Source organism: Nothobranchius furzeri, chromosome 15, assembly GCF_043380555.1.
Source record: "Nothobranchius furzeri strain GRZ-AD chromosome 15, NfurGRZ-RIMD1, whole genome shotgun sequence".
Taxonomy (NCBI): Eukaryota; Metazoa; Chordata; class Actinopteri; order Cyprinodontiformes; family Nothobranchiidae; genus Nothobranchius; species Nothobranchius furzeri.
Window position 1 is genome coordinate 43,748,858 of NC_091755.1, and position 13,839 is coordinate 43,762,696.

General features: G+C 45.6%; 1 protein-coding gene across 2 annotated transcripts in view; it reads right to left on the reverse strand.

Annotated features, from left to right (window-relative positions):
- Window positions 1-13,839, reverse strand: part of ntsr1 (neurotensin receptor 1 (high affinity)) — an 83,726-nt gene that overhangs the window by 30,964 nt on the left and 38,923 nt on the right. For both annotated transcript variants that reach the window (XM_070544886.1, XM_070544885.1), the window contains one exon: window positions 5,566-5,767. In XM_070544886.1, the coding sequence (XP_070400987.1) occupies window positions 5,566-5,767 (202 nt within the window). The remainder of the gene's footprint in view (window positions 1-5,565; window positions 5,768-13,839) is intronic.

The following is a 13,839-nucleotide window of genomic DNA, read 5'->3' on the forward strand; positions in this document are numbered from 1 at the left end:
ACAATTTTGAATACAAATGTAAAGAAAGAGAGAGTGAATAGGAAAGATATAAAAGAATTTAGAAAATGTTTGAAAATATATATAAAATGAGCAACAATAGACAATTGTGATTAAAATGTTAAGAGAGAGAGAACGAACAGGAAAGAGGGAAACCAGTGGATCCTGAGGAAGGTGGAATAGGTGGGGAGAGCAGAATAAAGAGAGAGAGGTGAAGAAGGTCATACAAAAGCCAGCTTGAACAAGTGAGTCTTCAGCTGCTTTTTAAAGGAGACCACTGAGTCCACTGATCTCAGGCTCAGGGGGAGAGAGGTCCAGAGTCTGGGGGCCACAGCAGCAGATCATCTGTCACCTTTGACCTTTAGCCTGGTGCTATACAACCAGTAGGCTTTGATCACTGGACCTCAAGGACCTGCTGGGGGTGTAGGGACTAAGAAGATCACCAATGTAAGATGGTGCTTGTCCATGTAAGGCCCTATAGACCAGAACCAGGATCTTGAAATGAACCCTGAAGTTGACTGGCAGCCAGTGAAGCTGGAGGAGAAGCGGGGTGATGTGGGTGTGTTTGGAGGACTTGGTCAGAAGCCGAGCACAGGCGTTCTGAACCACCTGTAGACGGTTCAGGGAGGTTCTGCTCAGACACATGAAAAGAGAGTTACAGTAGTCTAAAGCGTGAGGAGATGAAGGTGTGGAGAACTGTCTCAAGTTCAGAGCGGGACAGAATGGGACTCAGCTTATCAATGTTCCTGAGATGGAAGACGGAAGAGCCAACAAGAGAACTGACATGAGAATCCAGGGTGAGAGCTGGGTCAAAGGTCACACCAAGATTCCTGACAGAAGGTTTGGTGTGGGAAGCAAGCTGACCAAGAGAGTCTCTGACTTTGGGAACCAGCTTGTCTGGGGCACAGATGAGGATCTCAGTCTTATCTTCATTCAGCTGAAGAAAGCTCCCACCATCCAGGTTTTGATAGAGTCTAAGCAGGTGTGTAACAGCTGCAGCTTAGACATCTCATGGGGCTTAAAGGAGATGTACAGTTGGATGTCATCTGCATATAGATGGTAGGAGATTCCTTTGAAGGAGCTCTGGATGTGCTGAAGAGGAAGCAGATAGAGGAGGAAGAGCAGAGGCCCCAGCACAGAACCTTGTGGGACACCATGGGTAAGAGAGGTGGAGGAGGACCTAAACTTGGAGACGGCCAAAGAAAAGGAGCGCTCAGAAAAATTAGAGGAGAACCACTCCAGAGCAGATCCTGATAGGCCTACCCAGTCTCTCAGCCTCTCCAGTAGCAGGTGATGGTCAACAGTGTCAAAGGCTGCAGTCAGGTCCAGCAGGACCACAACAGAACAGTCCCCTGCATCACTGTGAGTCAGAAGGTCATTAGAGACCCTAAGAAGAGCTGTTTCAGTAGAATGAGCTCTACGAAAACCTGACTGGAAGCTATCATAGATGTTCTGTTCATCAAGAGCAGCTGTGAGTTGTTTAGCCACAACCTTTTCCAAGATCTTGGAGATGAAGGGAAGTTTAGAGATGGGTCTGAAGCTGCTACGGAGAGAGGTGTCAAGACTCGGTTTTTAAGAAGTGGGTGGATTAGAGCGCTCTTAAAGTAAGCAGGGACCTGACCAGAGACCAGAGAAGCATTAATTATAGAGAGCACGCTGGGACCGATGGACTGAAAAGCACTTTTAAACAAAGATGAGGGTAAGATGTGGAGGGGGCATGCAGAGGTCTTCATAGAGTTAACTAGTTTGGTTAACTCAGGCAAAGAAACAGGAGCAAAGCTATCTAGGATGATGGGCCTGGTTGGAGTCGGGAGAGGCAGCGATAAGGCTGAAGGAGAGATGCTAGATCTAACCTTATTGACTTTGTCCACAAAGAAAGACAGAAAGTTCTCACAGTCTGCAACAGAGTGGATGGAGGCTGTAGGAGAGGCAGGAGAGACGATGCTGCTGATGGTGTTAAACAGCACCTTGGGGTTCCCTTTGCTCTGGGACACCAGGTTGGAAAAATAGGCAATCCTCGCATCTCCGACTGTGGAGTTAAAGGATGTCAGAAGATCCTTTAGGTGCAGCAGATCCTTTAGGTGCAGCAGATGGACGTGGAGATGGGTTTTCTTCCACAAACGCTCAATTTTTCTGCATTGGTGCTTCAGGCTGCGAAGGCTGTCATTAAACCAGGGAGTAGGGTTCACTGCAGGAACTGATCTGGTTCTGACAGGACAGATGTTGTCCAGAATGGAGAGGCAGTGCTCGTTAAACTGAGAAGTTAAGGAATCTGGGTCGTTATCAGAAGAACAGGGTAGATTAAAAGCAGCACAAAAATTGCTAGCTGTGCTCTCATTAAGAAAACGAGAACTAACCATACGGCGAGCAGGAGGTGGGGACGCAAAAACGGATGAGTTAAAGAAAATGCAATGGTGATCTGAATTATAAACGTCCTCAGGACAAACACTGTCAGCATTTAGACTCAGGGTAAAAACAAGGTCTAGAGTGTGCCCCCTGGTGTGTGGGGGGCCAGAAACATACTAGGTAAAGCCGAAAGAGTCCATAAGGCTGGAGAAATTCATGGCAAAGTGGTCAGAGGGATCATCAACATGGATGTAAAAGTCACCAACAATCACCAGTCTGGACAGCTTCACAGTGGAGGATAGCAAGTCACTAAACTCCTGAAGGAAAGAACTGTTTGGACCAGGTGGACGATAGACCACAGCCAAGGCTGGATTGACCATATGGGCAACTGGGCAATTGCCCAGGGGTCCACGAACTCTAAAGGGCCCAGGCCCAGGGCAGCAAGGGCACGAGCAAAATACTGTATCTGTATTCTCCCGCTTTATATTCTAGAGTGACCATACCTCCTGTTTTCCCCGGACGTCCACTTTTCACTCTCTGTCCGGGGCGTGCGGGAGGGGTTTCTTGTATCGATGAAAATGTCCGGTTTTTCATCCAGGAGCAGGGATCGAATTATGGGGGAGCTGGATATCCTACACATCCAGGGGAGCCGGAAAAAACGTTTTCTACCGATATTACATCATTTCTGGACTCAGCATCGTTGGTGCTCTCCAGGCTGCTGCGTCCAGCGCACGGTACATTCTCAAAGTGGCACAACCAAAAAACTATAATTAACACACGATCGTTCATGTCCGCAAATGTTCTCTACTTTCTGTCTTATTTGTGCCTGAAGCGCTCTGCTACTGCGGAGCTCATCACCTGTGCTGTGGTGATTTCACCTCACTGACGCATTGAAACGCGCTCTCCGCTACGGTCAGGAGATCCCTTTGATCTGCTCAGAAGTAACTGATGAGGTGAAAAAGTAAGAATCCAGGCAGCAGCTTTTCTGGAGAGTTTAGAGGAGATGCAGGAAGATGAGAGACAGACAGGACAGGAAATAGTTCAATAAAAACAAGAAAACAAAACAAAGTGTTAAAAGTAAAATGTAGGTAGATTTGTCTCCACTACCCGCTTTTACCTGTATAAAACAATACGTTGTACACGTGTAGTATTTATACATCTGATACAATTCAGATCACCTTCAAAACTCAGTCACACACCCAGGGCCGTTTCAAGGCATTTTGGGGGCCAAGGCAAAATGACCCCCCTGCCCAGATTCCTCTGTGTAATCCCTACCCTCTCCAGGAGTGTTAGTTATACAGTGTTTATAAAAGCCCCTCAGACATTACTGACATGTTCTAATATTATCAGATGAAAAACTAAATTATCAGACATGCTGTCTCATCTGCTGCTTTTCTAAACTTGCAGAAAGTAACAAAACCATTTGAAAGCCACTATTTGTGGATTCTCTGAAAGTTTCCATGGAGTGTGTGATAACTTATTCTTTCATTGATCCTATCGTCTAATCTCACAGCTGAAACAAGCATCCTTAATAATCTGTGCACAGGAAGCTTACCGATGCTGTAGTAAAACAAAAGGTATAATAATTTATTATTAATAAAACCTTGTTGCAGCACATTTGCAGAAAAATGAGATTTTGCAATAAACCTGCAGAATATTTACATATGAATTGTTTTAGAGCCCTTTTATTGGCAGAATCTGATATTAATTTTAGGTTTTACAAAAAAAAATGGGTCCCATGAAGAGAGGGCCTCAAGTTAAGACCTTCTCCTCATTGGTCAGTTCACACGAGGTGGGTCAAAGGTTACCCTGAGTGGGTTAAGTGACATCAGGCATTCAAGTATTGAGCATATTTACTGCATATTACAGTAAAATATTCTGTATGTGAACATATTATGGTGACCCTTGGATCGTGATGATGGGGCCCTTCAATATTGTTGCCAGAGGCGGAGCTGGCCTAAATGGCGCCCTGTGCGAGATCCTCCTGTGACGCCCCCCTAACCCTAACATTTGTAATTTCACTAAGAATGTTTTCTTTACCTGTTCGGTTTTGGCAAGGCATGCTGGTGGCAGCAGGAGTATCCGGGATGCAGTCCAGTCTTTTTCTAGATAAACAAACACGATTCGGAACAGAAAAGATGCAGAAAGAAAACAAGGGGCGTGGCTCACCAAGCGTCGACGTCACATTAGTTTCTCAGGAACCACGGGAAGTCATTGCCTCAGAGTAGACGCTAAAATGGTTCTAAGAAATACGGGTAAAGGCTCCCAGTTTCTATCTGTACAAACACTGGCAAAAAGGGGCTGGTTTCTGAAAAGGCTTTAGGAACTACTAAAGGTTCCTACAGTCCGAACGTGCCTAATGTCTCTTGGCCGGCCAGGGAACAAAAGCCTTTGGATTTCCCCAAAGGAGCTGGCCCAAGTGGCTGGTGGGAGGGAAGACTGGACCTCTCTGCTTAGGCTGCTGCTTCTGCGACTTGACCTTAGATAAGTAGATAAAAATGGATAGATGGACAATAAAAACTGGATAGATTTATTTCAATTTACATGAAACATCTGCATGTCATGGCATTGGTCTCAAGGTTTTCTAGTTTTGATTTTAAAGTTCACATTAAATTTTTCTTTCCTGTTTATCAGTCATTCTTCGTCTTTTTCCAAGTCTAGCCATTTTTGTGAATAGGAAGGATCTACCTTGAAAACTGGTGCAAGAGGTTGTTACTCTAAATAAACAAATTATGACACAATTGTTCATTAAGGAAATGATTCATTAATTCTCGTCTGTGCTTTGTCACTAATAACAGCATTAAGAAATGCACAAGATGTCTTCAGGTGTGTGGGTGAAATAACATGCAGCTGCAGAAGGAATCAAAATGTTTATGAATTTAGCAGACGCTTTTGTCCAAAGCGACTTACAAGTGATAATCGGCAGGTTGCCCTTGAGGCGAACAACAAAAATGCAGATCATGAGCAAAGTTTATCCATTCCTCACATTTATCCACATGCAGCTAGCTGTGTGCAATGCAGTGAAAAGTCTCGGATCTTTATGCATTTAATTAATTTTATCAAACTGTGACAATCTGCTGTGCATGACATGTGAGTGTCTCATAGGTTAAATCACTCTGGAAAAAAGCACATCAAGCCACTGCTGGTAAGCAAGCGGAAAAGTTGCAGAGAATGTGTTGTGATCACGGTTTCATGCGCTAAACTTTAGAGGTTTTCACTCACGTAGAACAAGAACCCCATGGCGAAGTGACTGAGTGCGGTTGGATTCCACCATGATGTTCAGCATGGTAGAATTCCCTCCTGTGAGGCAAATGCGGTTGTCCTGCTCCGCCTCTCGAAACATATGCAGAAGCTGATTGGCGATGACCCCATTCAGGACAGAAATGGCCACCATTGGCACCATAAAGGACAGGAAAGCATTTACCTGTTGAAGGATGGACAAACATGATTCATCATCTATTTTGTATTATTGTCAAGTTCCTGAAAGTCACTGGGTAAGAGTAGGGACACTCGTTGATAAATAATTGCGTGCAGTAATAAATGCATGTTTTTGGTCTGTGTGAGGAAATCGGAGTTGAACCTGTAGCTTTTTCCCTGCTAGGCAACAAAGAACACCAACTGCCAGTCCTTTTAGAAGTCTTAAGATGAAATAGCAGAATCTTAACCCTCAGGCTTTATTTTAATGTACTATAAGGGAGACTGATCCTGGGACCTCCGGTCTACTGTGGGACCTTTGATGGATCCGCTGCAGTTCAGACCAGATGTTGGAGTGGAGGATGTGATCACCTATCTGCTGCATCGCTCTCTGGCTGACATGGAGAAGCCTGGCAGTACTGTGAGGATCATGTTCTTTGATTTCTTTGTGGACTGGTAAACAGGGAAAACAAAGGAGATGGTGGTGGATCTTGGAGGATGTCAGCCAGCTGTTACGTCACCGGTGAACATCCAGGGAACGGACAACAAGAGGGTCGAATCCTACAAATACATGGGTGTTTACCTAAACAAGCAGGGCTGTTTCTAGCATTGTAGGGGCCCTAAGCAAGATTTTGGGTTTATATGAGGATAGAGTCAGGGGGAGGGAAAAAAGGCACTTCAGAGTTACCCCCGACAGAGAGGATAGCTTTGCTATGCAAAAAAAAAACACCTAAGACAGATATGCACACAGACTTCAGACGATACACAACATAAGTGTCCACTAGGTGGGGAGGCAGGGTTGGGACTCGGGAGATAATGGGTTAGAGAGCACATTGACTCCTAGATACGGTTCCACCGCCTTCACCGGCCACAGTCCCACCCAGGTTGGGATAGGGAGAAAGGGTTTCCATAGCAACGACAGCATTCTACATTTATTCTGAGGGGGGAGTTTTCACTTCAGCCTCACAGGCACAAGGGCACCAGATTCAGATAAGAATTGTTTTGGGTACAGACAGACAATTTCCTCTCTGCCTTAAGAGTCCTGTCAGTCTTCAGCCCCTCCAGGTCCAATAATGGCGTAATCAATCTATCCCAATCCGTGCTGATCTGTCAACTCTCTCCTTGATCGAATTCACCTTCTGTGTCAGAACTTGAATCTCAGCCAAAGTTCCAAGCTTACGACTCATCTCGACAATTATATGAGTTTGTGAGTTCACTGCGCAATGCATTCCATCCCTGAGCTCCGGGATTAAGCCAGTATTCCTCGAAAGCTCGTTAAGGGACATGAGAAAAAAAGCATCTGTACTCTCCAAGAGCCGGAAGAAGAAACCTCCAGAAGATCCTGGCTCAGTATAAGAAGCCATCCACCATGACTCACTGGAGATGGAGAAGTCAGAGCAGCCACACGCACGCACGCACGCACGCGCACACGCACACGCGCACACACACACACACACACACACACACACACACACACACACACACACACACACACACACACAAAGACAAAGACAAAGTAGTGTTTCTATGGTTATATTGTGATGTCTTAGTAAATATTCTATTTGGTGAGAGATAAACTTTATTGTATTTATCCTAGTGGATCTATAATTAAACAGGTAAACTAGTAGTAGCACATCCAATGTCAAAGAGAGTAAAAAGTTATTATCAGGAGAGGGAGAATGTTTAAGTGGTTAGCAGCAGTGTGCTTGTCGATGGCCCCCTCCATGAGGCCACCACAGCTCAGCAGAACATTGTTGTAGCTTCTTCTGGGGAGAAAAACACTTAGAGAGAAAATAAAGTTAACAGCTGAAATAGCAGAAATAATACAGTTAAAGAGCAGATAGTAGAATAAAGCAGTAGAGAGTGAAAAGTGGTCAGTGTATCCTCCAGCAGTCTAAGCCTATAGCAGCATAACTACAGAGATAACTCTGGATAATCTATCCTATTTAGATGGAGGCATGTTGGAGGCAGGGCAAGGGAGAGCCGTCTTTACCGACTGTACACTCCACCTCCCTCTACTCCCCCACTTGTCCAGATCTAGGCTAACATCAGGTTTTAATCATAAGCAAGGCAATGCAGCTTTATGCCTAGAGCACATTTCAAACACAAAGGCAATTCAATGAGCTTTACAATTATCAGGACACGATCTCAAAACAACATAAAGACACACAAATGGAATTAGTTTGGAGCTAAAGGAGACAAAGTTACAGCGCAGATAACAGTGGAGATGCTGCAGCATAAGAAACAATTCATGTAAAGGCTGATGAGTACATTAGGGGTTTTAGCTGTGTTTTAAACCACACTGGGGTTGGGGCAGATCTGAGGTCATGGGTAATGGGCTCGACACACGGGAGGCCACATCGCCTCTCCTCCATTCATTTTCAATGAGACATGTGCGACAAAGCGATAATCGCAGGTCTCCCTCCTACCAAGCGAAACGCAAAAAACGTGCGTGTGAAAGTTTGCACTCGTGCACGTGTCGTGCACGTGCGACCCAGCGACGCAATCCCAGAAAGTTTAAACATTTTCAACTTTTCATCGCTGTCGCTCGGGCGAGGACCAATCAACGGAGGTTTCATTCACTGACCAATGAGCGGACAGGATGCTCCGCACTTCTCCGAGCAAACATGAAGGAGAAGTTGATTATTATTATGTTTTATAGTAAAATCAGAAGTAAGATTTCAAATAACTCTAGCAGCACCTTGTGAAACATCATATCTACCACTTTATTAACTCTGAACCGCTTAAATAACCTTAATTCCCTCCAACCTGACACAGCCAAACAAAACAACGGAAGTGTCGATTTCGCCATGGAACAGAACGCGTAGACGGCTTTGCAGCTGGCCGCTGCCGCGGATTGCCTCCCGTGTGACAGGTAATAAAAGCGACAGCGACAAATTTCGCTGATCGCGGTCGTTTGTCGCCTCCCGTGTGTCGAGCCCATTAGCTGATTCCATATGTGAGCAGCATAGTAGCTAAGAGTAACCTCCACCATGTTTTGTTCTGACCCAAGGTTTTACAAGCTGATTGTTTCCAAGGGATCTCAGAGCCCTGTTGGATGTGTATACAGGAATGAGATCGGACATGCATTTTTGTCCCATGCCATTGAGTGATTTATAAACTAGTAGGGGCACTTTGAAGTCTATTCTGTAGTTTATTGGTAACCAGTGTAGAGATCTAAGAACAGGAGTGACGTGATCCGTTCTTAGTTTTTGTTAAGACTCTAGCAGCAGCATTCTGAACAAGCTGCAGTCGCTTCACAGCTATTTTAAAAAGACCAGTTAGGAGACCATTGCAGTTGTCCAGCCAACTAGAAATAAAAGCATGAATAAGTTTCTCTAAGTCTAGTCTGGACATGAGGCCTCTGACTCTTGATTTTTGATGAAGGTGATAAAACGCTGATTTAGTTATAGCCTTAATATGTCCACAGAAGTTCAGGTCTGAGTCAATGATAACACAAAGATTAGTAACCTGGGTCTTTGTCTTTATTCCCCCGAAGACTAGCTGAGCAATAACATCCATTCTATCTATAGGCCCTATGGAATAAAAATATTTTGAGCCTAGTCTTAAAAGTAGTTCTGGTTTGGCTTCGGCGCCTAGTGGGCTCTTCACTGGACCCGCTTCAGTTTGCCTATCAAACTGGCATTGGTGCTGATGATGCGGTCATCCACCTCCTGCATCGCTCGCTCGCTCACCTGGAGACTGTTGGGAGTACTGTGAGGATCATGTTTTTTGACTTCTCCAGTGCCTTCAATACCATTCTTCCCTCGGTTCTGAAGGACAAACTGGTGAACGCTGGAGTGGATCATCACTTCGCTACCTGGATTCTGGACTACCTTTCTGACCGACCACAGTATGTCAGGGCTCAGGGCTGTGTGTCGGATAGTGTCGTCTGCAGCACGGGGGCCCCCCAGGGGACGGTTCTGGCTCCGTTCCTTTTTACCATCTATACTGCGGACTTCTCCTATAACTCAAATCAGTGCTTCTTGCAGAAGTTCTCGGATGACTCTGCGATTGTGGGTCTCATCAAGGATGGGGATGACAAGGAGTACAGGAGACTGACTCAGGATTTTGTGGACTGGTGCCAGTTGAACCATCTACAGATTAATGCCAGCAAAACTAAGGAGCTGGTGGTAGATTTTCGTAGACATAAGCATTCCTCGCTTCAACCATTGAGCATACAGGGCATGGACATTGAGACTGTGGACAGTTACAGGTACCTTGGGGTCCATCTGAACAATAAACTGGACTGGACTCATAATTCAGATGCCCTATATAGAAAAGGGCAGAGTAGGCTGTACCTACTACGGAGACTAGGGCCTGCACGACTTTATTTTTTTTTTAAGTCGACAGTCAAGTAATGAAAGTCGAGTTGACTTCGACTAGTCGTTGATGACGTCATACACCGGAAGCGGCGGTTGGTGACCGGAGAGCGCAGTAGCTCCCTTCTTTTGGAGACAAACGCTTGGTCACACCGCATCATTTTTGATGCTTGGGTGTGAGAATGTGCAGCATAAACGCAGTAGACAGGACAGCTTTAGAACACTTAGGCTTTATTGGCAACCCTTATTGCAACTGCTGACAACAATCAGCTTCAAAAACATTCTTGAATGCAGAGCATAAAAGAGAACAAGCAGGCTTATTGCTGCTAATCAGTAACAATAATCATGTAACTCTTGTGTAACATGTAAAATTAAGTGCGCAAAATAAAAACTCCTAAAAAAAGTCCACAAAAAACTTATGTTTACTCGCTGCCGACAGTCTGTTTGGTCATATGTTTTTGATCCTGGTTTGCGTGCAAGAAAATTAGTGCATCCACATGATCAGGATGCAGGCTCGCCCGCTGTCGGGTGATCGTATTCCCGGCAAGTGAAAAAATCCTCTCGCTCGGGGTGCTGGTAGCTGGAACAGCCAAATAGCTTTTGCTTAGCTTTGCCAAACGGGGAAATCTATCCTGGTTGCGGGACCACCACTGGAGCGGATTGTCCATGGTGGGAATGTGTGGTGTTGAAAAATAATCCCGGATTTCTTCAGCTGCAGTGGAGCAGTGAGTTGATCTCCTGTCACTTTGATAATGCGGTCCAAAAAGTTGCACAAAGTCTTCCTCGAGTCTGGCTTTTTTCCCAGTCATCGGCTCAATTTGGGCATCAGTTGTGTCCTCGGCTTGAGCTTCACCTAAAATGATAAGTTTAAAATTACCTATGCTGCATGCATCTGAATAACATGAGCGTATTATAGTTCAGTGGACCTACCTGTTGCTGCAGGCGGCTCTCCGTTCTGTAGCAGGACGTCCAGGTGTCTCTGGGCTTCCTCTCTTTTATTCTGCGGGATGAACTGAAGATGTTTGAAGCGAGGGTCTAACATGCAGGCAGCAATCGGGATAGATTCTGTCAGATCCTCAGTTTGAAGTGCGTTTCCGGCTGTTGTCGGACCGTTTTTGAAAGTGCGTACAGCTGCCAGGTCAGACTCTTCAACACACAGAGGGCTGCTGATCATGTTGAAAATCACAGGATGAATGAAAGAAAGCCCAACGTGCAACTCGCCACACATTATTTCAGTAGCCTTTGCCAGAGGGTGCAGCACAGGAATCAGCTGTTCCACAAGCTCCCACTGGGAGGCTCTCATGGCAAGTGACTTCTGGACGCTTGACTTTGTGACCGCTTCATCTGCAAGTACGGACTGGACCGCGATCCTCTGCTCGAACAGCCGCTGGAGCATGACAGAAGTGGAATTCCACCGAACAGGACAGTCAGTCTGGAGTTTGTTGGATTTTACGCCAAGCTGTTCCTTACGCTTCTTCAGAGCGCAAGATGCAAGTGAAGAGTGGCGAAAGTGGCTGACAACTCTTCTTGCTGCGTCGACAGCTTTCACCACCTCAGGTAAAACTAATCCAGCTTTAATTGCCAGCTGCAGTGTGTGTCCGGTGCAGCCCAGATCATGTGGAAACATCTCGCATTGCTCCATGGCTAGATTCATGTTACTGGCATTATCGTGGACTGTGCAAAACACCTGTATTCCCCATTCACTGATTATTTTTAGACAGCCGATCAGCAATGTTTACAGCCGTGTGCCTCTCTGGCATCATGGCGGTACAGAGCACCCGGGCCTTCAGCTGCCATGAATCGGTAACGTAGTGAGCAGTTACCGTAATATACGGCTCCATGGTGGAAGATGTCCACAGATCAGTTGTTAGCAAAACACTCTGGCCTTTCATTTCTTCACTAATATTTTCACGCAGGTTATCATACTGGTGTGCAATGGCGTTCCACAGTGTGTTGTAGGATGGGACGTTGTAACCTGGCTCGAAAAAATTCAGTAGGTCTCTGAAGCCGTCTCCGTGGACTGCAGCTAATGGTCTGATGTCTTTGACAATAAAATCCACCAACAAATTGGTGATTTGCTGCCGTCGTCTTTCTGTTACAGCTGGACGTTTGGTGAAAGCGCTGATTGACTGCTGAACATGCGACTTGGGTTGTCCCTCCTCAGCTAGCATTAGCGGATGCCTTTTCAAATGCATGTGCATAGCACTTGTATTTTTGTTGTATTTTAGAACGGACTTGCAGATTTTACATGTTACAGAATTAGAAGATTCATCTTTAGTGAAGTATTTCCACACAACTGAAACATTTCTGCTAGTTTGCTGCAATGACCCACCCGGCTCGTCACCTGCTGTGTTTTCCGCAGACTCCATTTTGTCATTATCACGTGACAGCGACTAGTCGCTGAAAGGCATAAAAAGTCACTACAGAGCAGTGAAGTCGACTAGTCGACTAGTTCATACAACCCCTAACGGAGACTGTGGTCATTTGGAGTTGTGGGCCCTCTCCTGAAGACCTTTTATGACTCTGTGGTGGCCTCGGCCATCTTTTATGGTGTGGTCTGCTGGGGCAGCAGCATCTCTGCGGGGGATAGGAAGAGACTGAACAGACTGATCCGCAGGGCCAGTTCTGTTCTAGGACGCCCCCTGGACCCTGTGGAGGTGGTGAGTGACAGGAGAATGACAGCTAAACTGTCATCCATGTTGGACAATACAGGTGCTGGCCAGTAAATTAGAATATCATCAAAAGGTTGAAAATATTTCAGTAATTACATTCAAAACGTGAAACTTGTACATTATATTCATGCAATGCACACAGACCAATGTATTTCCAATGTTCATTACATTTAAATTTGATATTCATAAGTGACAACTAATGAAAACTCCAAATTTGGTATCTCAAAAAATTAGAATATTCTGAAAAGGCTGAATATAGAAGACACCTGCTGCCACTCTAATCAGCTGATTTACTCAAAACACCTGCAAAGGCCTTTAAAAGGTCCCTCAGTCTTGTTTTGAAGGCACCACAATCATGGGGAAGACTTCTGACTTAACAGCTGTCCAAAAGACAATCATTGACACCTTGCACAAGGAGGGCAAGACACAAAAGGTGATTGCTAAAGAAGCTGGCTGTTCGCAGAGCTCTGTGTCCAAGCACATTAACAGACAGGCGAAGGGACGGAAAAAATGTGGTAGAAAAAAGTGTACAAGCTCTAGGGATAACCGCACCCTGCAGAGAATTGTGACGACAAACCCATTCAAAAATGTGGGGGAGATCCACAAAGAGTGGACTGCAGCTGGAGTCAGCGCTTCAAGAACCACCACGAGGAGACTCATGAAAGACATGGGATTCAGGTGTCGCATTCCGTGTGTCAAGCCACTCTTGAACAAGAAACAGCGCAAGAAGCGTCTCGCCTGGGCCAAGGACAAAAAGGACTGGACTGATGCTGAGTGGTCCAAAGTTATGTTTTCTGATGAAAGCAAGTTCTGCATTTCCTTTGGAAATCAAGGACCCAGAGTCTGGAGGAAGAGCGGAGAAGCACAGAATCCACGTTGCATGAGGTCCAGTGTAAAGTTTCCACCGTCAGTGATGGTGTGGGGTGCCATGTCATCTGCCGGTGTTGGCCCACTCATTTTCCTGAGGTCCAGGGTCAATGCAGCCGTCTACCAGGAAGTTTTAGAGCACTTCATGCTTCCTGCTGCTGACCAACTTTATGGGGATGCAGACTTCACCTTTCAACAGGACTTGGCACCTGCACACAGTG